The sequence below is a fragment of the Bombus bifarius genome, unplaced genomic scaffold (genome assembly GCF_011952205.1).
Source record: "Bombus bifarius isolate JDL3187 unplaced genomic scaffold, Bbif_JDL3187 scf7180000007996, whole genome shotgun sequence".
In the NCBI taxonomy this organism is placed as follows: domain Eukaryota; kingdom Metazoa; phylum Arthropoda; class Insecta; order Hymenoptera; family Apidae; genus Bombus; species Bombus bifarius.
Window position 1 is genome coordinate 257709 of NW_022884376.1, and position 25145 is coordinate 282853.

The 25145-nt window shown below is 40.7% G+C and overlaps 1 protein-coding gene across 1 annotated transcript in view; it reads right to left on the reverse strand.

Annotated features, from left to right (window-relative positions):
* Positions 1–23820, reverse strand: part of LOC117205937 (neurogenic locus Notch protein) — a 182838-nt gene extending 159018 nt beyond the window's left edge. The window contains exon 1 of the mRNA XM_033444800.1: positions 23492–23820. Within this exon, the coding sequence (XP_033300691.1) occupies positions 23492–23606 (115 nt within the window). The 5' untranslated portion in view covers positions 23607–23820. The remainder of the gene's footprint in view (positions 1–23491) is intronic.
* Between the last annotated feature and the right edge of the window lie 1325 nt (positions 23821–25145).

Sequence of the window (25145 nt, forward strand, 5' to 3'; positions counted from 1 at the left end):
GTAGACCAATAATAGTAATTTAACGGAACGATAATCGCTTTATGCGGAAGTGTCCCCATTGCGACGCAAGCCAGCACCGTGTGTCTTGCCGTTGCGTTTGCGATCGCTTCGCGTACAAACCCTTTGCGTACAAACGCGGAATACCGAAGATTACGTGCTTCACTCGTGAATTTTACTCACTCGTTTATTCTCTGAGAGCTATTTGCTTTATTCGCTGAGGACGTGCCTAAGCTTCAACGTATCGCGCTCACCATATAAGTACTATAGTCCCACATCGGATACCTCCTCGTGAGAAAAGGGTACCGACCCGAACGACATTTCAACGAAGAAAGTATTGTAAATTGTATCGTATAAAAGTATCGAAAGTATGGACTTTGGAAGAAAAGAATCCAGACGAACTGGACCACTTCGAATCGGCTACCCAAGTACGTAGTAGAAAATGTCGCGTAAAAAATGGATGTTAAAACGCAGCGCGACGATTCAAACGCCTACCATGTGGCTTTTGCCGTGCCACCGATAGGAAAACAAATCGTCTTTCACAGTTATCTGACGCGTCAATCGGTGGAGGCGCGCGGCGTTGCGGTAGACACGTAAATTTCGTTCGATGGCGTGTGGGAGGCGATCCTTTCGACCAGCTCTCTCGACCGTCTTGACAGCGCGATCGAGAAGCGTGGAAAGCATCGTTCTTTCATCGGACGTACCATTTAGCCCTGTAAGTCTTTCGGGCTTCCCGTAATAACGCGTCTAATCCCTTTCCTCGAGCGTCACGTCGACGAGCCTCTCGCCTCTTTATCGCTTCCGTGCGATTATTTCGGAATCACGTTGACTCGACTTCGAAATCGTTCGACGTCGTCCGACCGACGCGATTCGAACCGGCTATCTTGCATTAGCGACTCCATTAATCACAATTACGCGAATTCAGGTCCTGTCACGGCGCGCGTGCATCGTCGTGCGCGTATATACGTGTGCATCTACGTGTGTACGTTTTTTCGAGCAGCCGTGTGTATATTTATGTACGTACACACACACACACACATATATGTACGATATACGTCGTAGCTACTCCATTATACTACTCCATGTATGCGGAGAAGAATCGCGGAGAAGGACGCTCGGCTACAGAAACGCACGAGTCACTGTGCTAGAAATACCGCCCACTGAGCCGATGCCCGGCAACAAACCCTCCCTTGTCGTCGTACTCGCGGCGCACCGGCTGTATAATCTCGGCTGGATAAACCCGACCACCGTGGAATTTCGACGAGACAGGAAGACGCCAAACTCGTCCGCGTCGACCTTTCACGCAATTCTATCGGACTATAACTCAGAACCTATAAATTAGATCGAAGAATGTATAAAAATATTATCGAGAGAGAGAGAGGAAAGCAAAAACAGTAGCAACGTATACACTTGGCATTTTTTCATTCACGCAACATAATAAATTAAACACGAAATCCGAATGACCTGATGTTACTCGAGTAGCGAAGCGACGTGTCGCGTACAATGTGTAAATAAGAAAGGGAAGAGACAGACGTGTGTATCGCGGTATCGCGTAACGATGCACGATAACGCATCCAGAGTACGAATCTCCGACTGAATGAAAGTTCTGAACGAGCAGCTCAACAGCGATCGGTGAACGATAAATGTCGTAACACGTAGGCCGCATATAAATATCGGTGTAAATGTGCCGGTTGCAGGATGCTATCTTTAAGCATATAATAAGGATTGCACGTGCACTGCACCACCGTGCTTTTTACTTGTTCGGCTATTACTCGTCCGATCAGACACCATCGTTCTTAATGTCGTTTGAACGAAATAGTAACGACAGTTGCCGTCCGAAGGTAATCGAGTATCGGAATTTCTAACTTACAGAAGAAAAATCACCATGCACGATGAATGGCGTTGTTAGTTCCAAATAAGACGAACGTTGCATGCCAATTTTGAAATCGTAATGAAAAATCGGATTAAACGACGGCGAATAAATTAGATAGGAGAAACTGGTTTGTGAAATTCGTGGATTCCTTTAATTCTCTCGCCTTAAGTTTAACGCTCTTACCATCGACGCGACGATTCGACAACTGCTTCGAAAATGTTGTCCCTTCGGTCGAATACCGCGCGAACGTGCGCGACACATTTTACGAAACGTTCGGGATAAGTTAACAGGCTTCGACGATCACCGGATAATTGCCTGCGCGTTATTCGTCACGAAACACGTTCACAAATTAGAATATTGCGTTTGCGAAAGAAAGCGAGTGACAACAGGGCATCTGTATCGATCGCTGTAACATTTTGATGTCTATTCGTATAAGTATCCATTTCCTGCAAATGTAGAAATGTTATGTCCTTTGAAGCGTTCAAACGTTGCTCGTCGTTGGTCGTATAAAAGAAACATGTTACGAAACAGGTAAGGCTGTAGCGTCCAAATATTACAATAGTCACTGTACGCCAAGAAAACCTTGACGATTCGGTGCACGATTCGTCTTGAAAAGTTTCAAAACAATACGCGCGTAATTTGCTTTCGGTAAAGTGCTGGCTACTTTTTTTCTTTTTTCCTTTTTTTTCTGCGATATTTTCGACTTGGAAAGAGCCGGATCGAGCACGGATCGTATAAGGAGAAGCGGCAAGAGCGGGTGTCGAGACGACGCGCGTAGCAAGTGTTACGGCTCAACAGGAGCGTGCGAGTTCGTGAACGCATCTCTGCCATCTTCGAGACACGGTTACGAGTTACGAGTGCACGTGGTACGTGTGCTAGCTTTCTTCTCGAGTGGCCAAACACTGCAACCGTGTACAATTCGCGGCAGAATTCCATCGTGTACTCGCGTATGCGGCAATGTACACGCACATAAATTTATCTTTTCCATCGTTACGCGTACCGCGTACCGAGGTAATCCATCGGATTGTTTACCTTGCCGAGAGTAGTCGTAAAATTCATCGATAATTACATTCTTTTTATTTCTGCCTGCTTACCGCTACCCTTCCTTGTTCCTCTTGCATGGGACCTCGTTGTCAGATGGCCTTGACTGATCCATGATATCACATGGAAGATATATCTTTCCAAAGTAAATACAGTCAGACTCGAGGAAACCAGGGCAAATTTTTTCCTGAATTTATTAACGATCCTGCGAAATCACCGATGCTACGCTATGTTTTTATAATATGCAAAGAGGATAACACGACTGGAAGAAAAATAATCATTTCGAGTGGCTGTAGAATAATCGACGCAGCAAACTCGTACGTCCTTCGATGCCTTATTTTCGTATTTCGGTTCCCTTTTTTCACAAACGACACACCAAGTACCGAGCAAGAACAGATTCGTGTCCATAAAATTGATTACTCGCAGAAACACGTCGGAGCAAACTTTCTGCTATCGTTTACAAGTGGCGTCCACTTATTGCCTCGTTAAATAACTTTATTGCCGCGATACTTGACGATATTTATAACGATTTGTAACTGAGCTACAATTGCAGCAAACGCTATTCGCTTAAAATACTCTTAATTAAAATAATCGTGTGCCTCGCTTTTTAGACAATATCGAACGATATTTATAAATAAATTTTACATACATAATGACACCACGCTTTTGGAAAGCAACAGAACTCTGCTTATATCCTCCACTTATGCTTGTATCTTACTTTTAAAGGTTAACGATAGTTGCGTTACGTTATTCTGAAATTCCAAGTTTGGAGTATAACGTTCATTTTGTCATCAAACGGTCTCGTTTGTCGTTCCAGAAAGGGTATAATAAATGGGTGAGGTTTGCCGGTCGTAGCGTCATGCGCGAATGTAAGATTGGGCATAACCTGGATACGTGTTTTCTCCTATCCGTCGAGAAATCACAAAGTCCGCGCGCGTTCGTAACGTTGCCCTTTATGAACGTCACTGTAGTTTCCAAAGTACCATTCATCGGAAACAATTTTGTCTATCGTGTGTAACGCGAGTTACACGTTATGTGACAATAACACGTACGTGACTAAATGTCGTTTACATTCGTTTAACGAACGATCAAACGACACGGAACAGAGAATAACGATTCTGCTTGCGGTAGTTATAGGATATTAAGTAAATGTTAGTTATCGCGATGTTGCGGGATATTCGTCGCTTAAGAATTTTGAAATGTAATCCAACAAGTATACGATTCACGCGATTAAAATGTTCAACTGGATCAAGCGCATAGATATTATCGGTAAATATCTTAGGAGCCTTCGAAAAGGCAGTCTTCGGGATGACGAATACGCGTTGCTGGCAGCTTCGTTGCCACTCGCGTAGACCTATCCTCGATATTCGATACCTGGCCACGGAGAACCTTTTGCCACTTTTCATGCGCCATTGTCGACCGCTTGTCCCACCTCATCGCCCTCTACAAACATCGCTGTTGAACTCACGCAGAAATTCGAGAAAGAGGAGAAAAAATCGAATGCGTGATAGACAAGACTGGGAAGAACGTTTGGTGTAATTGCAGTAGCAGTTTAGATCAAATTTACGCGATATACGCTACGAAATTGTAGATTACGGAAGTTTAAAAACGATATTCAACGAGGAATCATTCGGATCGTTATTGGATGGAAAGAAATGTAACTGTTACGTTCGGCTAACTGACCGAATAATTCAATTATAGTGGCGTGTATACACGTAACCTTATCATACGGGTACCTTAACATTGTACCGATATAATGAGAAACGATCGAGTGAAACAGTGGTCGTAAATTGGAGATATACGATTTTCATTGTTGAGAATTCAGGCGTTAAAAAAGCCGGGAAGTTGACCCTCGCTGGAAGAGAATGTCGTGGTACCTCGAAAACTACCTTCACGGATCAGGTATGCGGGACCAGAGTCACGAGGCCGTATATCTGGCTTTTATTTTGACTCGCCTCGTTGTAGCCTTAGGGCCCTCTGGGTCCCGTTTCGGCAGCCCGAACACCCAAACGATCCAACGACACGCGTTGCAAAACCGTGTGGCAAGACGAAGAAGCGCCGGTCGCCATTGTTTTTTGGGAATAGAGTGGATCCAACCAGAGAAAAAGGAAAAGACGGCAACCCTGGAACCCATTGTATTGTAATGGGCATTACAGATATTCGCCTAAGTGGCTCGTACCCTGTTTCTATTGCGCAATTTACGACCGTTCGTTAGTCGTTCGTGTTGTTTTTAGCGGTTCCTGATACAGAGATCTACGATCCTGTTCCGTAATGCGATTCTTTCGGAAGAAGGAGTCTTTTGATTCGATTATCGTTTCAATGTCAAATCCTATGCAAGTTTTCCCAAAGTATCGAGCTCTTTCGCGTTCGTTGAAACAAGAAGATCGTGAATTTTCAATTCAATTCAAAATTTCAATACCGCGATAACGTTGACGCGCGAAAACGTATGAAAATAATGCGAAACGATGTATTTCAACTTTTTATAAGAAAATTTTCAAATAGTACGAGTTGTGCGAGAAAAACTGTACGCACGCGAGTCGTATGTACCTATTACTCGTACATATAAGCCCATCCATCCTAACACGAAAGAGGGAAAACCAGCCAGGCTTTGTTGTTTCTTTCAATCGACTATTAGAGAAAAATTTCAGTGAATCTTCCAAAAAGGAAGGAAGCTTCTTGGAGGATGATCGAGAGAAAAACGCAGCTGCTCTCTTCGATACTATCGATTCCTTCGTATGTGACGATACCGTATGTAAGTATGTAGCCGTAAGTTTGTATAGCCCTGCGAGGGGCCTACGTAGCGGGCGGCATCCCGGCGGGGTGAATGGAACATCTGCCGATGGTCGGAGTCCTTTTCCAAACACCACCACTTTGCCGCTACAATACGGCAAGCGGGGAGGAGAGTTAAACCGGGGTACTAACTGTGTCGATAACATTGACCTCTTCCGATCGCATTTCAAGATATCGCAATTAATTTTTAACCTCGTTTTACACGAAACATATATAGCTAGTTTTTAACGCAAAGTACTACAAATATTTAATCGCGTCACATAGTAACGGTAACTTTCAAACTCACGGCACTATTACGATCGTAATATTGTAGAGCAATTTCTTGAATTCGATAAATCGTACTTTCTAAATTATTTGCAACGTTAACGAATAACGATAAACTTTTATATCGTCGGATTATAAGGGATTGCGCGTGACAACGGATTACGCTTTACTCTTGTTACGACGCGGGCGCGGCGGCAGAAAGTATGGTACGTGCCGGCATTCAAATCACCAAGAAAAGAGGTCGCTCCGATACATCCAGAAGGTAAAGTAATCGGCGCGCGTTAAAAAATTATTGCTCTCTGCTATGTCGTTTTTGTTCGACCGCACTCCGGCGAATGTTTTACAATCGCTAATTGCGCAAAACCAAGATTCCTTCGACTAATGTCTTTCAGAATTACATTGCAGAGCACAACTGTCGGTAAATAATTTTTGTTCGCGTTAAGATGGGCAAAAGAAACTAGTTTTCTGAAAAATCTCCACTTAAAACACGCAAAACGGAATATCGCTTACCGGCTACGATTTCATTTCTATGATACCGTGCTTCCGCCTACCATAGTCGTGACACCATACCGTGATACCATAGTCGTTCATTCAAATTGAAAATTATCACCTATGCAATCTTTTGACGTGTTATCGAATTAACAACATCGAAGAAAGTACGCGAATGACGTCGAATTGGCCAGAAAAGGAATATTTAACGGTTTCTCAAAGCAACGTTGTCGCAAATCCAATGTTGTTGCAAGAGGATGGTTCGTGGCTTTCAGACTATCCGTACTTTGATGTACCTTATCGGAAACTCAATTCGCAAAACGCATGACAATTAGATAATTCAAGCGTAAATGTTGCAAAAATAGGTGTTGTTCAAGGTTCTAGAATAAGTAGGTAATTTCGTAGGCTTTGCGAGATAGATTAATATCTGAAACATTGTCTATGTTTATGCTTTTTCAGAGATTAAATATGTTTTTCTACGATTAAAAGAGTTCCGAAACAGTCGATCGGCCAGACACGAGGCAAACATCAGTTGTTTCGAATGTTGCGTACAGCGTATTTATGAGTAATTTACATAAACTTAAAGATAACGTAATCTTTATCTAACAACGATCGTTCGTTGATAATGTACATTAGGTACGTAATTAAAAAACGATGCGCTTATTAATCTTAATCGTTATTTATACGAATGTTCACTATATCTTTGAAAAATTATTATACAATTAACATATCCTATATTCCTAGTGCACGCTTGCCATCATTCTGCTTCGATCACGTTCTTTTATTTCGAGCAATTGATATAAAGTAAGTACAGGCGTCTAATAATAAACGCTCGATACTTACAGATTGCAGTACACAAGAACAAACGCAATTCGCAATTCGGAGTCGATGGAGCGTTAAAAGTATGTACAATATCTTGGAAAATTTGTAGAGTGAAAGTACAGTTACGCGATGCTGAGACACACGAGTTTGTTTCTTTTCCATGTCAAATGCATTCTACGTAACAATATCGTATTTCTAAAGAATGTAACAACCGAAAACGAAAAAAAAAAAAAAAAGAAGAAAGAAAAGAGAAAAGGAAAACACACTCGACGAAATAGCGAAAGTATGGTAAAAGGTGTTATTAATAATAATATTTTATCGAATCGCGCGATAAATCATGAAACCTACGAGCGAAGGGTTTTTACTCATCGAGTTAACCCCTCGTGACCCGGAAAAGAATCCGCTTCGCGATCAACAGAAAAAGGAAGTTTACGGTTTTTGAAACGACTGATAGAACTCGATACGCTGTACTGGACGCCGTTCATCGAGCATCGTCGAGCTGCTTGGAATTCCGGTCACGTAGCAAAGTGACATGAACCGTAGAGAGGATGACACGGCTCCGGCCATTTCGTTCGTAACGATCTACCGACGTGCTATTATGCAAGCGTAACCTCAACTTGGACTATGTCGAGAGATTACGCGCGCAACAATAGCATGCGCTTCGTTTCCAAAGCAACGCGACCGAGAACGTGTTCTCTTCCCCTGGAATTAAAGATCGTACGTTTCAGCGATAAAGCTAGGCACACGAGATTGCACATAAATTTCGTTGACCGGAGCATCGTCGGAGCAAAGATATCGAAGTCAAGGATATATGGAAAAATATCCGACGTAAGAAGTAGTTTTCTCTAATGCTGAACAAACGCAATTCCAAGTGTCTGCTCTTTTGCGCTCTAACCTCGTCGTAGCGTAGCAAGACTATACACGTCAGGTAATGTATCTCAAGCAGGATATGCCCTGCAGTACAATGGGTGGACCCTTGGCTTGAAATTGGTTTGCTCTGTTGGTGAGAGGAACTTTGTAAAAAGGGAAGGTAGGTTATCCGGTTTCATCTTCGCGAATCTTATCTCCTTAAGCTCGTGCTACTGTCCTCCGCGTGCAGATGCTTCTCGTTGCTCGCCGCAATTCTCGTCCTCCCACACTCGAATCGAGTTCGTGAATTTTTCCAGATCCTCGTTCAGAAACTAATCCCTTCTATTTACTCAACGATCCTTATAAACTATAGATACCGTCGAATAATGTACGAGGATAAGAATGCGCTTTTTTTTTAACAAAGTTCTTTTTCTTCTTCTCAAAGGCAAATTGCTGTTAGAAGTTAATCGGACGGATAACACAGGACGAATCTCGCCTAACCCTTAATAAGAAATTTCTTAGGAAGCCCGAATGCATCAAATGCACGCGTAAATACAAAAGGCGATGTATGCACACATTCGTAACACGTACGTACGTAATATGTCAGGTTACCGGATGACGGCAGGAAAGAATATTATCTTTCGACTATACGGAAGAGAGCAAATGGTCAAATGGATGCAGACGAAGACCTCGCGTGTGATTGAAATACGTGCGTTGAGGCTAGAAAGGAACCGCAGCACGAAGGCTAGAGTGCATCGCTGACACCGGAAACTAGGGGAGCCTGCCTGCGTAACAGCCCTCATACCGCCCTACCTATTAAATACCAACGCTTACCAGTGTTTCTCAACCAATGTCTCTTATTTATATCGAATAATTATACATATAGCTTTTATAATAACATGGTTTTGTATTCTCGTGAAGTGAGGCTAATTTCCGATGACGATTCGCGAGATAGAGCGCGAAATTTGATTTATTCGTCAAGCGTATCTTTTATAAATCTACTTAACGCGTACTTATGCAAGACGAAATAATCGATTGAAATGAAAATTTATTAAAGCAGTAACTCGTACCTTCGCCCCTTCCATGAATTTTGCTCGATTATCGATAAAAGATTTTACCGAAATGGAAAGTGAAATAGCTTTTTAACTAGTTTAGATGCTGTTCGTCAGGTGAACGATTAAATATTTGAATTTTATTTTCTTATAATTTATACGACATCGAGCGAATCTGCGGCGTACTACGAGACTCGCGTTACAAGGGATACGAAGCTGGGCAGCAATGCGTTGTAACGTTGTAACGTTGTAACGTTACAGAAGAACATAGGTACGGTAATTTTCTGGAAGCAACCAGGTCTTCGTTAAATTGAAAATGTTGCTTTACGATTATTATTTTACGGTATAGATTTCAGGTTCGCTGACTGAGGCATTTCAAAGTCGGGAGCAAACGCTCGGTATAGAATTATATCATCGATGGTAAAATAGGGATCGCTTTAACGATTGTCAATCAACGTTGCCATCTTCGTTTTCCATTTACGAGACTTACGACAAACTTCCATAAACCGTACAAACCGCCATTAATCAAGTATGCGGTAAAATCAATCGCGGTGAATCAAAGTAGAGATGAAATTTTAAATAAGCTACATCATGCGCGGTAGTAATATTCTTCGACTCGCTAATAAATTCCATCGCTGAAAGAGATCGATGAACTCTTACAATTAGCGTAACGCAATTTACGGTCACAATAGTCACAGTTGCCTGCTTCTTAACTTAACCATAGGCAAAAAACTCTGCAGAATATAGCAAATCATCGTCATTTGCGTCGTTAGCCGTGAATAAGAGGCAGAAGATGGAGGAAGAAGAGAATATCTCGAGCTAGAAAAGGGTGCTTCTAAGTTGGTATAAGGTATATTTCGCAGCCATTACGCATACTTAGTATCCTGGTGGTGTCCTTGCTTCGCAATAATAGAGTCGATGCTGGGTTTCAGACGGCATACGTTACGAATAAATACGCGTAACCTACCGACATCCTATATAGAAGAAACGTATCTGTATTCGTACCTATAGGCCGTAGCTATGGGGTATATGATCCAACAATTCATAGGAGAATGTCAGGAGCTAGGGGTAAACTTTAGGCCGCACGAAGACCCATAGATTCCTGCTGACGCGGCTGTTATAGAGAAGCTGCAGTTTCTAACATTAATTTGTTTCTAGTAAGAAGATTAAGAAAGACGAATAGGTAGGCTCGATCGACTAAAAACAAAACGGCAGATAAGTACTTGTTCGGGCAACGAACAGGAAAACGAATCTCGAAGCCAAGTGACACGAAGGAGCATCGGCAATAAAGGACTCGAACGGATCGTTATTATCACGGGAAAGCGCTCGAAGATCGAGGAGCAAAGAAGATACCGGTACTTGGAGAAGAAGAAGAAGAAAGACGAAGCGCGAGAGAAAGGTATCGGTACGAAGAACACGTCGATCCAACATAGAGGTGGTCAAGAATCGATACCTGCGTATGTGTGTACTTGGATCAACATGATGCGCGCCATTGGGATCTTTCTTCCCATCTTTGTCCGTTCTGTTGCTGTTCTCCGTCCATCTGTTGTCTCGTTGACCCCAAATACCAACGCACGATTAAGCGCTCGACGATTCTTTCGTCTGCTCGTGACCGGCAGACACCGAGAGCCGTACGATCTAAATGTCCATATGTATACGAATAAAGACAGCGAGCAATTGTACCGACACGAGAGAAAGAGCAAGGACTGAGCAACGTTACCAGCTATCCAGCGAATTTCTCTTCGGCGAATACTTGGACTCGGATTGTGAATAAACAAGTTGAGAATTCTTTTTTTTCACTTCTTCTGTCGATTCTGCGCAATCTATCGAGTAAAGACATTAAGCATCAATTTTGATATACGGCACGCGACACTTTTTATATAGTATTACACGTTATTTATATGTTAACTTGTTATTTTAATTAGACTTAGTTGGTAGATCTAAGAAGTGACATCTACATCGATCTGTATTCTTCATTAGGAATATCATAATAGCGTCTGCAAATACGTACTATTTCTTTCCCAACAGGCAATATTCTAGTTTCTTTGTTGACCTGCGTCATCTTTCGGTAATCGTTAAATTTGACTCATATACCATTGCCCATATAGGGTAACGATATATCCAGATTGGTCTCAAAATCATTTCGTATAATAATAATAACGTGATTTTTGCCGATAGGCCTCCGTAAATTTCTATATTTTTCGTCCAGCTATTGTCTTCTTTTCTTGATGTGCTTTTTAAACTGACTATCGTAATATATACTCGCTTGGCGGCATTGGCTTCTTCATTCTCCATGTTTTCAACTAGATCGCGATTTCGTCGAGGTTTTATCGTAATTTTTCCGACACTTTGTCTGGATTAACGTCGAAGGCTAATATCGCTGTGTCGTCAGTCTAGATATGTTAGAAATATCGTATCGTCCTTTGTCGGTTGATCGCGGTGGTAAAGAGAGTGGCTTAAGTGGTGGTAAGGCACTGGGCTCAGCACGCTTCCTTGTGGATCACCAGAGCGTATTAGATTATTAGATTATTAGATTTCGAAAGGAGGTAAGAAGGATGGGAAAGATGCTCTTTGCTTGCTCTTGACTAGCAAACCCGTGTGCCGTACTTTACGAAAAGCTCGCGAGGTGTCGAGAAAACCAACCGAACAGTACTTTTTATCATATACGTTTTCTACAATTTTTTCGGATATTTTGCGAATTTGTAGCTAAGTTGAGGATTTATTAACGCGAAGATGGAATTATCTTCGTTAAGACGTTATAACGGTCTGCCCAGAAATTTATTCCGTTGCAAGTTTTAAAAATGATTTGTACCGTGAGGAAGTATCTGATAAAATATAACGTTTCAGAGGTGTCGTCTCCTGCGAGTGAACTCCTCAAAAGTTTGTACGGGGTGTCGCGTTCCACATTCGCTTAAATCCAGTACAAAGCCACGTAGAAACCACGACACGAGGCGTATCTTCTTCTCCGATTGCTTTATCGAGTCTCTTGCTTATATTATTTCTTGATGAAGAACCAATGATACCGAATATCAACGCCTCGTAAATATACTCGTGTTCTTACGAGCTTCGATTCTAAGAATAACAGTTATTCGAATCGATAACTCTACGTAAAGAAGATACAGAATACGGGGTGTCCTGTAACTGTCGAGTAGTAATGGTCAATGTGGGAGGGTGATCCTATGTGAAAAAATAAGTAAAAAATACAGATAAAATTTTGTTCAAATGACGTTCTATCATCGAACATTTTAAACGACAACGACGACGACCATGACAATACATTAAGCATTATTCGACGCATCTACGAGTTTAATGCAATCTCAGCAGTTCATTCTCGTACGCCTATCTCTCTACCTTCTTATATCGAATATCAAAGTATGCGCGCGTTATCCGAAGGAACGAGTCATGGTGAAAACGTCGTTCGCTACCTTCGTACCTCGCACCTGCCGTTGCCAGGACGCTGAGGTATTCTCTGCCGATGGTATTCAGCTTCGTTTTTGTAGAGCATCGTCTGGTGCACCCATCGGGAATGCGCCAGTCAGCGCAATAATTCGTCGATGGCCATATACGTGGCAAACAGAACGGTTGGAAATAACGAGAAGGGCACAAATTATCAAAATAACGAGAACAAGAAATGGAGAAAAATACTTCACCTTGTCACCGAACGGCACGATTCACAGCATCTAAATTGTATACCGATTTCTCTTTACTGTTTCACCGAACACATCGTAAACGATCGTCGCTTATTGCCGCTCGTTGCAACTTATAAATCGATGAACGAGAAGAAACGAACGATCAAATAAAATAAACGACACGAACAATTATTCGCGATGCGTGTCCTCCCTCTTATCGTATTATTTCACTTGCCGTCCAATGTTGGTGAAAGGTTACGCAATCTGTATAAATAAACCATTTCTATCGTTTCTTCCCGGTAGTAAAGTGCGAAAACATTTCTTTGCTTCTTATATGGAATCGACGTATAACTTCGAATCGAGCAGAAAATCACAAATCACATATTCCTTTCCTTTATGTTTATTGCCGTGATAGTAGGCTTATTGTTTATATAGGTTTATTTGACCGAGTTTACTTGTACACCTAAAATGATATATCAAAGCGAATAAAGCAATGATTTGCTGCGTGTAATTTGTTTGTCTTATTCTCGAAGAAGTTTCTCGAAAGGGAAGTTGCGTTTTTTCAGCCACGATAATTTTTTACCGTGCGGCATTTGAAACACCACGATCCATATTGGCGCGAAGAAAACGGCTTTCGTATTACGCTAAAACGGGATGCAAGGGATCGATGATAAAACACGCGTTGTGAGAAATAAATGCGGCATTGGAATGGATGCGATACAAGCGCGTAGGTATGCACTGAAATTGAAATACTGACGTACAAAGATCCCGCATTCTGCATCTAACGATAAAAAGTGCACTGTTTAAAGTTCTCTTGGGAACTCGAAGAATCTGTACAGGAGGAATCCAGAGACTTGCTTTTTAAGAATTGCGATGGATAACCATATCCCTTCGTTTCTTCTTCTCCGATGAATGAAAGGATCTCGTTTTCAATGTAACATATGTCGTAAAATATAACGCTCTTAATTTTAATTTTGTTTAATGCTGTATCTAGTACCTTTATTTTCGTAATAACTTTAGTGCAACATGTAGTGGCCGATATAGGTAAAAATAAAGTTTAGCGATAGGAAATGTGAGGAAAGCACGATGACGACGATGGTGATAATCGTTGTGACTGACGAAAAGCAAAATTTTTAGAAAAATATTTAAATTTCGATATAAAGTTACGTTTGCAAACTTCTTACTAGGAACATGCGTACCGTTCACCGCGAAAACAAAACACCAGCCTTTCCCTATGCGTTCCGTCACGCTCGGAGACCTATCAGAAACGCACCTGGCAATCGATAATGGTACAAAATACAAAGGTCCCGGTAAGCTCGAAACGGACAAACAGGGTTCCTAAAGGGGGGTAAAACTCGAACTCGAACGTACAACGATTGCTCCAAATGCAAAATTTGTTCAACGATCCCGTTGATTCTACCAATGATCCCGTTTCAAGTACCTACTAGAGAAACGCTTAGTCGTTCGTGTTTATTTTAATTAAATGAATATTCCGTATGAAACTACTCTATTATCGAGATATGAACGAAATAAATATGATTTCATCGTTAAACGTATTATCGTTATGATTCGATTGGTTGTCGCAATAATTCTTGCCATGTTTTAACGTCTATAGGCATAACATTTTGCAAAATAGTTATATTGGCACAGTGAATTAAACTTTCTTATCTAACGGATGAAAGACGAAAACATCTTGTTCAGCGAATGGATAACGAGTAAATTGAAGTCGTAAAGTAACTTATTCGGGTGACGGTAAAAGAATACATTATACATTATTATCGATATCGTTGAAAGAAAATCTTAATCGTTTCGTATTAAGTAGCAGCAAATGCAACATATTCGAATTGTGTTATCTCCAACAATTGAACTGTAATAACTGAATCGCATTATCAAAGAAACTAAACAAACAAGTTTTACATATTTTTAGGTACAACATGGCGGACCGAACTATTCTACAAGGAAAGATTCATCAAGGATCGTGCCATTTTAAGAAGTCAACCAATCCGATTTGGAGTGAAAACGAGCATATACACTATGCTAATTGACGAGCCACGATCTTTCAGGCAATCGGAAAGAACCGCTCTAATCGACAAGTACACAAATTTGGTAAAAGTGGGCATGGACTTTTTAAAGGTCAGCCTACAAGAATTGGAGAAACTTGGACCAATCTGCGAAATGTGAATATCACGAAAATCGGTTCGCACGGCAACGTTAATTTCCCTATTTGTTACTTGCAATTTTACATTTGCCAAAATCCGGTGCAAATTTGCCGAAGAATCCGAAGAGAATTTGCTACATATATACGCAGAAGTAAAAATACGCTTGTAAAAATGAAAATAATATTTTTTTAACTATACCTACGTAATAAATTACAACATTGTTGAACAATACTGTACTCCTTGATACAAAATAATCGTGGCCTACGCAAAAAAAGAATTATAGTATTTTGTAATTGAATTACGATTGAAATTTCCATACACGAAGATTGATAACGAGTTCGCAATCTTTAATTTATCGATCTTACGCTTCGAACATCTCCGCTATAAATCCTTTGTACTGTGTGTATACAGCGAAGAATGCTTTTACACGGTTCGACGCGTTAGCAAGCGGTGTTGCGATCAAACGGCGTAACGTGCTCCTATCGATGTAATTACGTGTATGATCGTTGATAGGCGAATTCAAAGGTTATCCATTTGCGCAGTCTTCGCCACGATAACAAAGAATGAAAGGAGGATTTAATAAGATAGTAAAGCGAAACACAAGACGCCAAACTAATCGAAAATCAACGATTCCATTACGACCACCTGTTAATTATTTCAAGTAAAAGAAACGCACGAGTGGCATGTTGACCAATGAGTCTCTATAAAAATAGTCATACGTATGTATGTATGTACATGTATAGACATTTTGTCGCGCACCGTCGCAGCGGGTACACAACGTTACCGAACGCAGCGACAAAGTAATAATGCCCATAACTAGATGTGCGACAATCGTGCGCGTTTACTTACTGCCACTAGAGTCATAGCTGCGAACCAAACGCAGATGCAACAATATTGCACGAAAAATTATTCCATCTATCTATCTTCCATTGCTTTGAAGCTATGGTTCCACTCATTCGCGTTCCGATATACGTATACATGTTAAACTACGTATAGACTGGTGAAACGCGCATGAAACGTAAAACACTCGCGCGACGGATTATAAAGACTTTGCGAAAACGAGGTGAAATTTTCTAGTTGTTTCGTTGAAGAGAGATTTTCTATCATCGTGTGATACGTCGTCGTAATTAGAATTTCCGTAGGATGAAGAAAGTGCTCGGAATAATATTAACGAAAACAGAACGTTAGCACCACAACTGTAAAACGATGATTATTATCATGATCACAGCGATAAAAAAAAAAATTGAACAAATTACTTCGACACGAGCATGGTAAATCCTGGGAATCCTGCAAGGACTCGTGCCGTTTGGTAGCAGGGCGTGGGAGACCGTCGACCAGCTGCTGCTGGATGTTGCTTCAAGGACCATTACACAATGGGACTGTATAGATATATGAACGTGCATGTTAAATAAGAAAGTCACGTTTTCGTGGGGTTTTTATGACTTTTATAGCTTTTATGGACGAGGACGAAAAGAGAGGAATCGCTTTTCTTGAAAAAAAAGACACACCCCTGAGTTAATTAATGCAACATTAATATCTATCCGCGAAGTTTTTTACGATTCAATAACGATCTATTAAATGGAAAGCAACCAAAGAGAACGGATTATCGCGGGTCCATCAATCATTAATAACAAAACACAGCCAATCAACGTGAAACTGCAGGAAAGGTGACAAGCGATCAGTTAGTTGTTTGTGGAAGCGAAGGTGGTTGATAACTCGTCGCGCGGCATCCACCAATCTCGACGGTGGCGCGCACGCAAACGAATATTTATCGACTGCACACGCATACGCAGCACACTGATACGAGAAACGAAAAGAATAAGAATACGACTAAGCGGCGGGACGCGACGTTCGGCTGCACTCACGCGAACAAGTTGGAGCCGGGTTCGCAGCGAGTGCGCTGCGATTCGATAAGAACGCCGTTTCTCACTTTCGACTAGCGGCAGGCGGGAGATTGTTGCTCGCGTTACGATTATACGTAAACCTGGAGAGAATGGTAATTTTCGGAAAATTTTCACCGCGCTACAACTTGGTCACGATGATTCGAAGCAAGGAAACAACGCATAAAACACGTTGCAATTCGGAATTACATTATACATTATACAGTACCGAAAGAATAAAGTCGATTCGTTTTAATGGAACGTTAGCTTTGCAATCGTGGCTTTCGATTGTTCCGTCTTGCGAGCATGTAATACGAATCAACAAGCGTGTCTACGAGGAGGTTCTTCTTGCTTTCAGATACAAGGTAAGGCTCGCTGACGATGTGAAAAATGAATCAAGCCAACGTTCCACAACGTTAATTGTAACGTTGTAATACCATTTACCTACGAATCTCTTACTGCGGATAACGTAGAATATACGTGCATTCGTTGGTCGAATTGCATGGAAAACTATCGATACGCAATTGCGAAACATTTCACAACTAGCCCTGTCTTTCGATCAATTTTCTTTAACCTTTTAAAAACTCACTGATAAATAAAATATTTCTTCGTTTCATTAGATACTATAATATTATTTGTGGGATTTATGGGATATTAAGAGATCGATGCCGATGAAATTTTACAAACTAGTAACATCAACGAAACGTGGATATCAAGATATCAAAGAAATAAAGAGACAGTTTTCCTGGTAAGTGTTGCGATGCTAGAAAAACGGCACCTACTTGAAAGTTTTTACGCGAGTTTCTGAAAATAGGAAAATTCAGCAAGTTTGTATAAACAGGTTCCCATGAACGTTCACCAGCGGAAAAGTTATTAGTCAGCCGGCGATTAGCCTCGTGTAAAGCATTCGCATTACCGTGGCGCTCATTGCCATTTATCAGGAGAAAGAGCGACAGTGTACAGTGTACACAGTACACGGTACGCTCTTATGCCCGTAGAGAAAGAGTGGAAAGAGGGAGACGGAGAAAAGGAATCGAATGATTAATAGATACGATCGCATTGACCTAACGTAGAGCGAGCCTTTCGCGTATATTCGCGATGCTGATGTCGCTCGTCTTGGGAAAAATCGGCATATCGATGCAACGCGACGAAGAAATACATAACAAGAATCACTGTCCGTGCTCGTGCCGCGGGAAATAATCGCTTTAGGCTAATTCGAATCCGCCTGCGTGAAACCATTTCCACGTGTCACTGTAAGAAAACAGCTTCGCGGTGGTCTTCTCACCACGAAAACAGTCGCTACTTTTCGCTCTCACCTTTTTTCCCGCCCCGGGTCGCAACAGTTTCGCTTGTCTATCACTGGCCGCGAAAGATTGTCGGGAACGATAGCGAATTAAAGCGTATTTCTCTTCGGAGGGAGCACGCGTTTAATACTTGTGAGAAAGTTGCAAGTAGTTGAATAACTTTTCGTTCGTCGTTAGATTGCAAAATACTGATAGCATCGTCGTCGGTATTGTGTCTCTGAACGAAGGATAAGGCACAAGTATTCTGGAAAATGATTGAAATAAGACAAATCCTTTGGAAATTCTATTGTACCATAATACCTAATGTAATAATAATACGTATGAAATAATACGATTGTAGAGGTTTGTGTGTAGAGGATGGTTGGTCGGTGAGGTTTAATGGACGAGATTGCTCGTTGTTGAAACCGTCGAATATATTTAAAATGATAAATTAGTATACGGATAATGTTGGCGAAGACGCTCGTACTAACCGATTCGCTAAGACAGTGTACAAGTCGTAAAATAGGATCCGACTAATGACTCGTTAATTAGATCGCTGATAATTCGTTGATAACTGGTTGATAACTGATCGACGACTGACTGTAACTCGTTCGGCCAAAATGCTTCAAAATATCATCACGAGAACTCTTAAAATAGCGATAAATTCTTAATATCGGCAATTCTGTGAAAACTTGTATCGCGCTCGATCCAACTAGACGCTATCGAACATAGATTTCTGATCAACCGCGTACAGAGATCCTTCCTGTGCTTCCTATCCATCGAAAAATTCCTTTTCCTGTGAGTCGAGCTTCTTGGAAATCTACATACTGCCACGCAGGATAGATCCTTTGGTGCTTTATAAGGGCTCGTGGCTGTCCTGCCATTGACTGACGGCACAATCCTCGATTCTTGCACGATACCGAGCAACAGCACGGATCTCCGAACGTCCACGTAACTGGCAGAGAGAAACGGAAAGGACGGAAAGAACGGATAGACGTACGGTAGCCAAAGACCTTAATTATGCGGTTTTACGCTATGCGTCAACAACAAGGAGAAAAGGGACGATACGGAGGTTAAGACGAATGCAAATGTCCGCGTGGCGTATAGGCTAGGTCGGTGTAAGCGACGTACAGGCAGAGATCTTGCCCTTTTAGTTAACAGATGCCGCGAGATACCGACTATCTATCGTCTTTCTTCAATGTCCTGCCTCGACTTAAAGGAGAAAACGGAACGATCGGAGAACAGGAGGAAAAATTATCGGTATCCGATATCCAGCCATTCGAAAAACACGCGTGATTCGTGCGGTCTTTGGTAGCTCGTGGAAAACCTGATTGGGCACCAATCCGGTTTCGTCAACAGTGAAATCGTTAACGACAATCGCACATGCATGAATTATCGTGGATCAAACCGAACGACGACGTCCTTGCCGGGGGTAAATTAACGTTGCAATTTTTGCAAGAACGAAATCAGTCAGGTTTTTATCACAGGATCGTCAAATTTCCACGTTTCTTGACGAATGTCCTTAAGTCCTAATCTAACCGAGTGAACGGTAGAAAAGACGCTTGGCGGACTTTAGTATCATCGTACACGCGTATCTCAAGTTGCATGTGTGCATATGTGCACGTGTGCACGGAAGGCTCGTGTGGCCCCTGAATCGATGAAAGGGAACGAGGAACCGGTTGCAGGTCGATCGCACGTCGCATTCTAAGCCGTGCCTGATTTCGGCTATCTCTAGTAACTATTCTATATACGATATAGAAGAGCCGAATACCGACATTGAAAATCTTAATCGCAACGACTGTCGAAAATTTTAAAGGATCTTACGACTTGCAGCCACGTTATATGTATAGTACGCTACAAGTACGTAATTAGAATTGTCTTCTTTCATCAGAATTCTGTATTCTGTATTCTGTATTCTGTATTCTGACAACGAGCGAAATGACAAGAACGCTACGTGATATTTTATATTATTGCGTAGCACTAACGATTTTAATACGAGATGCTCTTCTACAGATAGAAAATACCTATACATCATGCTTAAGTAAATAAAGAGATATCAATTATATTTCGAAATAATAAATATTGCGTTAGTATAATTTGAATATAATCTATAAATATAATTTAAATGATAGAGACGTTTCAAACGACAACAATTAGAAAATAAGATATAATAGGCAATGAAAGCATATGATAGCAATTTTTACCTTAACAAATGGATAATATTTTCCTGAGCCAAGTTCCCCAGACTCGACAAACAAAGCCAAGAAAGCTATTTACTAGAGTGATTTATTAACTTACCTAATACGATTATATTTTTGATAATTATTTCATTAGTGTCATAATTCAAACCCCTACCGATGAACATTTTCAAATTATTATTTATTTCATTGAGCAAGCTCTTATTTAGGAGAATTTATGTTATCGTATAATGTACGATGTATAATATTATACATCATCGGTGCAGAACGTGACAGAACAATTGGGACATGTTTCTAATTTTCTACACACCGAATATAAAATATAATATTAACACAATCTCCGTTTTACTTGATTCAAAAACCTTCTATATTATAAACTATTCGTTCGTTTGAATTGAATTTTTAAGAAGGAGCAAAATGTTAACCTATCAATTGCGAGTTAGGCTCGCGAAAGTGAATTGGCGCAGGGACGACGCGCGCATGGTTTTGTGTGAAAGCACGTCAAGTCCGGGGCGAATCGTTTCCTAAGGAGAGAGAGAAGAGAAAGCCTGAGAACATAAGAACGGCGGGGATAGTCTGCAGAACTGCCGCCATGCCGCATTCAGAATATCTCAACGCCAAGTAACAGACTCGAGGCGAGGTCCTCGGTACGCTCTCGGAAGCGACTGCCAACTTGTCTCGATCGGAGAACGTTCCAGAACGTAATCCCGTGATATCAAATCCTTTATTATTCTCTCTTTTTTCTTTTTTACCCGATAGATGCAACGTCTCGAATAAAAATCGCGTCAAGGTTAAAATTTCGAAAAATCGATTCGCGTTAATTCGTATCGATTATCTCCGACAATTGCTAGCATAATAGCTAATTGTAAGATTAACAGCGGAAAAGAAATGTGAAATATGTATTCGATCAAAATAACGTATTTTAATGCAAAATGATACCGAAGAATTCACCTTTGTGTATAGAGGTTAAGGAAGGTATAAAATGGAATTTGTTATGCAACAGTGTCGAATGATCGGAGTTTGCATTTGTCTGCGTGTCGCCTACTATTCGGTTTTACCAACTTTCTTTGGTCGATTGCCCTGTACCGACCGCACGTTCTTCCCGCCTAAGTATGTACTGTACTAAGGCCTAAGACAGTCTTACGTCATCGCCTACACAGATTTACGCGGTACAGAAAAGTGAAAATGAAAATTCACTATGAGGAACGTCCGAAAGATCTTAAACTACTCTGCATTGTTTACATTTTATTCTAGATACGAGTATTATTACTAATTTTATTGCATTTTTATGCGAATTATATTAACTTGAAACTCGATAAAATCTTACATTGCAAAATCCGATATCGTCCTTCTTAGCCACATAAGCTACAAGTTTCTTATCAACGTATCATATATATAATCAACATATATAACTTGTACTCTTCTTACTCAATTGTATTATTCAATTATTCAAATATTAAATATGCATGATTACATTTAACGCTAATGTTAAACTAATAGTGTTATTTACATTTATTAGTATTGTTATTTGTATCGTAATATGTATCTATATTACGTTAGATCCAACGAGAATGTACATACATACTTTGCGAAAAATGATTTACTTTCTCATTTGTGGGTGCCTAACTTACAAAATATACGTATGTTTCTGTATTTATATACAGTGATGTAAACAAATTTTCGCAATTTCTCGTCGTGTCCCGATAAATAAGGAAATATGTATATATGTGTACTAAGTACTTTTATTATTTGTTGCTGTATATTACTTCTTACTTCCACCGTATCGTAGAGGATCAGCCTGTTTGAAAAATCAAATAGAACTGACAACGAGCTACCCGCCAATATGGCATCGTTTCCAATATGGCGTCGAGTCATTTGCCAATACTGTTTTTCACTTTGTTAACTACGAACAACTGCCGCAATATTTATTTAATCGAGTCTTTAAGGAATAGAGTCCTTTCTGTGCTCGGATATATTTAATATACTTAATAATTAATTGAATTGTACATGAGAAGGCCCTCTATATACCTACATGTTTTTTATTCCTTTATTTGTTGTAACATAATGAGAAGTTGCGACAACTTTTTTCATACCACTGTACATACATATAGGAAATTTAGAGGTGCAAAATATATATATATATATATATATATATACGAAATGCACATATACGTATACAAGATTTCTGCTTACGTTCCATTGCTTTGGTACTTGGGTTTATAAAAATATCAACTAGCGGTATAGCGGAATTAGCGGTATAAAAATAAGACGATAACAAGCAAAAGTTTTTAGGCCAAAAATTGTCGTATATAAGGGAAAATGAAAACTGTCGTTTGCAAGAAAAGAATGAAAAGAAACGGGAACGCGATACATCGGATGTTTACGCGCACACAAGGGAAGGAAGACTCGTTTCCTGGAAAGCGGGGTTGGGCACCTGTCCCTCAGGGACTAGCAACTTTAAAGTACACTCTTATCGGTGGTATGGAAATTGAGCACCACTGTGACAGTAACATAACCACTAACCACGTGTATTCGAGCAAGCTAACATACACATATACATACGTGAAGAATATATAAAGTACTGAAATAAGTTTCTTTTTAGATAGCAATAAATAAGAAAATAATTCAATTTTCACATGTACATAGAATGAGAATTTTAATCTCATGGGTAAAAATAATAGTATTAGTATGTTTTTTTTTTAATGCTAGTATCCTGCATGCGCGTATAAAAGACAAAAACAAAATGAAAAGGAAGAAATTATTGACAAATATTCGTTTGGAGAAATAAAGAGGCGTCGAGCAGCAAGAGAGAAGGGAGAGTACTACAACCACTGACACGGTCAATATTTTTGAGACAGGTAGTAATTGAAAGCAAGCACGGCAATGTCCGACATCGCTTCGGAATACTAATTATACGAACGAAATCGTTCGTTAATCTTTCAACGGTTTGACCTCGTTGATCAAACGTTTTATAACACGTTTCACGGAGGACACGTTTGAAAAATATGCCGAATGTCAGTTAAGAGCAAGCGTCTAACGCGCCGGCGCTCGGCGTTGTTTCGTGACCTGTTGCCTAGCAGCGACATGTGGGGAACAATGACTTCAAACCGACTCCTGACCGAAGTGCGCGTAATGTCCTCGAATAAAATGTGATATTACACTTACCGGACACCGCAGGAAAGAAAACAAGGATGAGCAGAGGCAGAAGAAAACACGCCATCGATGCGTAATCCAATTTTCGCTGTGGCAACATGATGCCGTGAATTTTATCCACACACATCGAGTAGACACACACTCATCGGGACCCGGGCGCACACACTAGAAACAACCAACACTTCGGTGCACTTCAGTATAAAATCCGCGTACCGTCACTTGACCACGCACATCGTCCGAAATCTATGTCACCTCCGATACGTCCAACAAAAATGTGTACACGTTCACGCGAGGCAATACGAGAAAAAAGCATGCGGCAACCATATACGAACACGACCGCGTCCGAAACACTTCTGGGATCCCTATTGTTCGCTTAACGCGCTGAAAGTAGTTCCTCAATGCGCGCGCACCTGCCTTCTACAGCTGTATCACTCCGCCACCATAGGATGGCTGACCACATGAGCCAATAAAGATGCAGCTCGAACGGAATGAGGCCGTAGCGCGCATTTATTACACTTTAGCTACACGATAACTTATTCGATATTCGATTCAACTTTTTTATGCTACGATCAAAAATAGGACGTGAAATAATTTTTACTAATATCGCAATGTCGCTCGATATTATGATCGATATACGGGCAACACTGAAAATTAAATTTCATTTGATATATAATAATGGTTTTATTTCATACGTTATTGTTAAAAATGCTTTGAAATATGCTTGGTTATACATTTTTACAAACGTAAAAGTATCATCTATTTAAACAAGATTTCAATCGATTATTTCCATCTCATATATATCTGGAGCTAGTGAGTCGTATCTTTTGTCCCTAATATAATATAGGTATTCTTAATCAATTGTCTTTGTTACGGTAGATGATAGGTATGATATAGTACTTGTAATTAATTCCATCTTTTCGCTGCACCACTCTGCGTGTGAACGAGCAGTCTAACGACGGCGATTTAATTGTTTCGTTATCAAGGTTGTTAATTAAAGCATCCGCACGTGTAATAACGAGGTAACCATTAAGCTGCTTTCTTGTTATTTTGTGTCTTTCTTTTTTTTCAAATTACCATTGGACGTGTTTTACTCATTGTCAGTTTCACGAATTCGAGTCGCAAATGTGAATCGAATTCCTGATTCTCGACCGGATTGAAATCTAACACCGTGGCGCGTGATGCTTCTCTAGAATTCAGGCGGCAAACGGAACGCAACGAACGTGGTCAGTTATAAAGTACCAAGACGCCGCGCCGCGCCGCGCCGCGCCGATGTGTATGAAGCCCCGTCAAGTACTGGCCAAGCATGTCTGATCATTAATTAACCTTCCAGCGGTTGATTGCGTGTAACGCGAATTTCATCGGCAGCGTAGCAGTGGTCGCGCCAAACGCGGCTGCTGCCTTAACGAATACAAATGCGGAATTATAATTATAATTCGGTGCCCTCTCCTTAAGTCCATTCAACGGACCAAGATTTACGAATTGCTTTCCCCTTTGTGTTCCCGAAGGCACGCAAGATACACGCACGAAACTGTAAATACGACGGTCGTTAGTTTTTATTAATGGGACGATTAACACCATCATCGAACCACCAACATCCTCGAGCGATGTATCGTCGCGTAAGATGAAGAGCAACAGGGTAACAGTATTTTCGTTTGCTCGCATATTA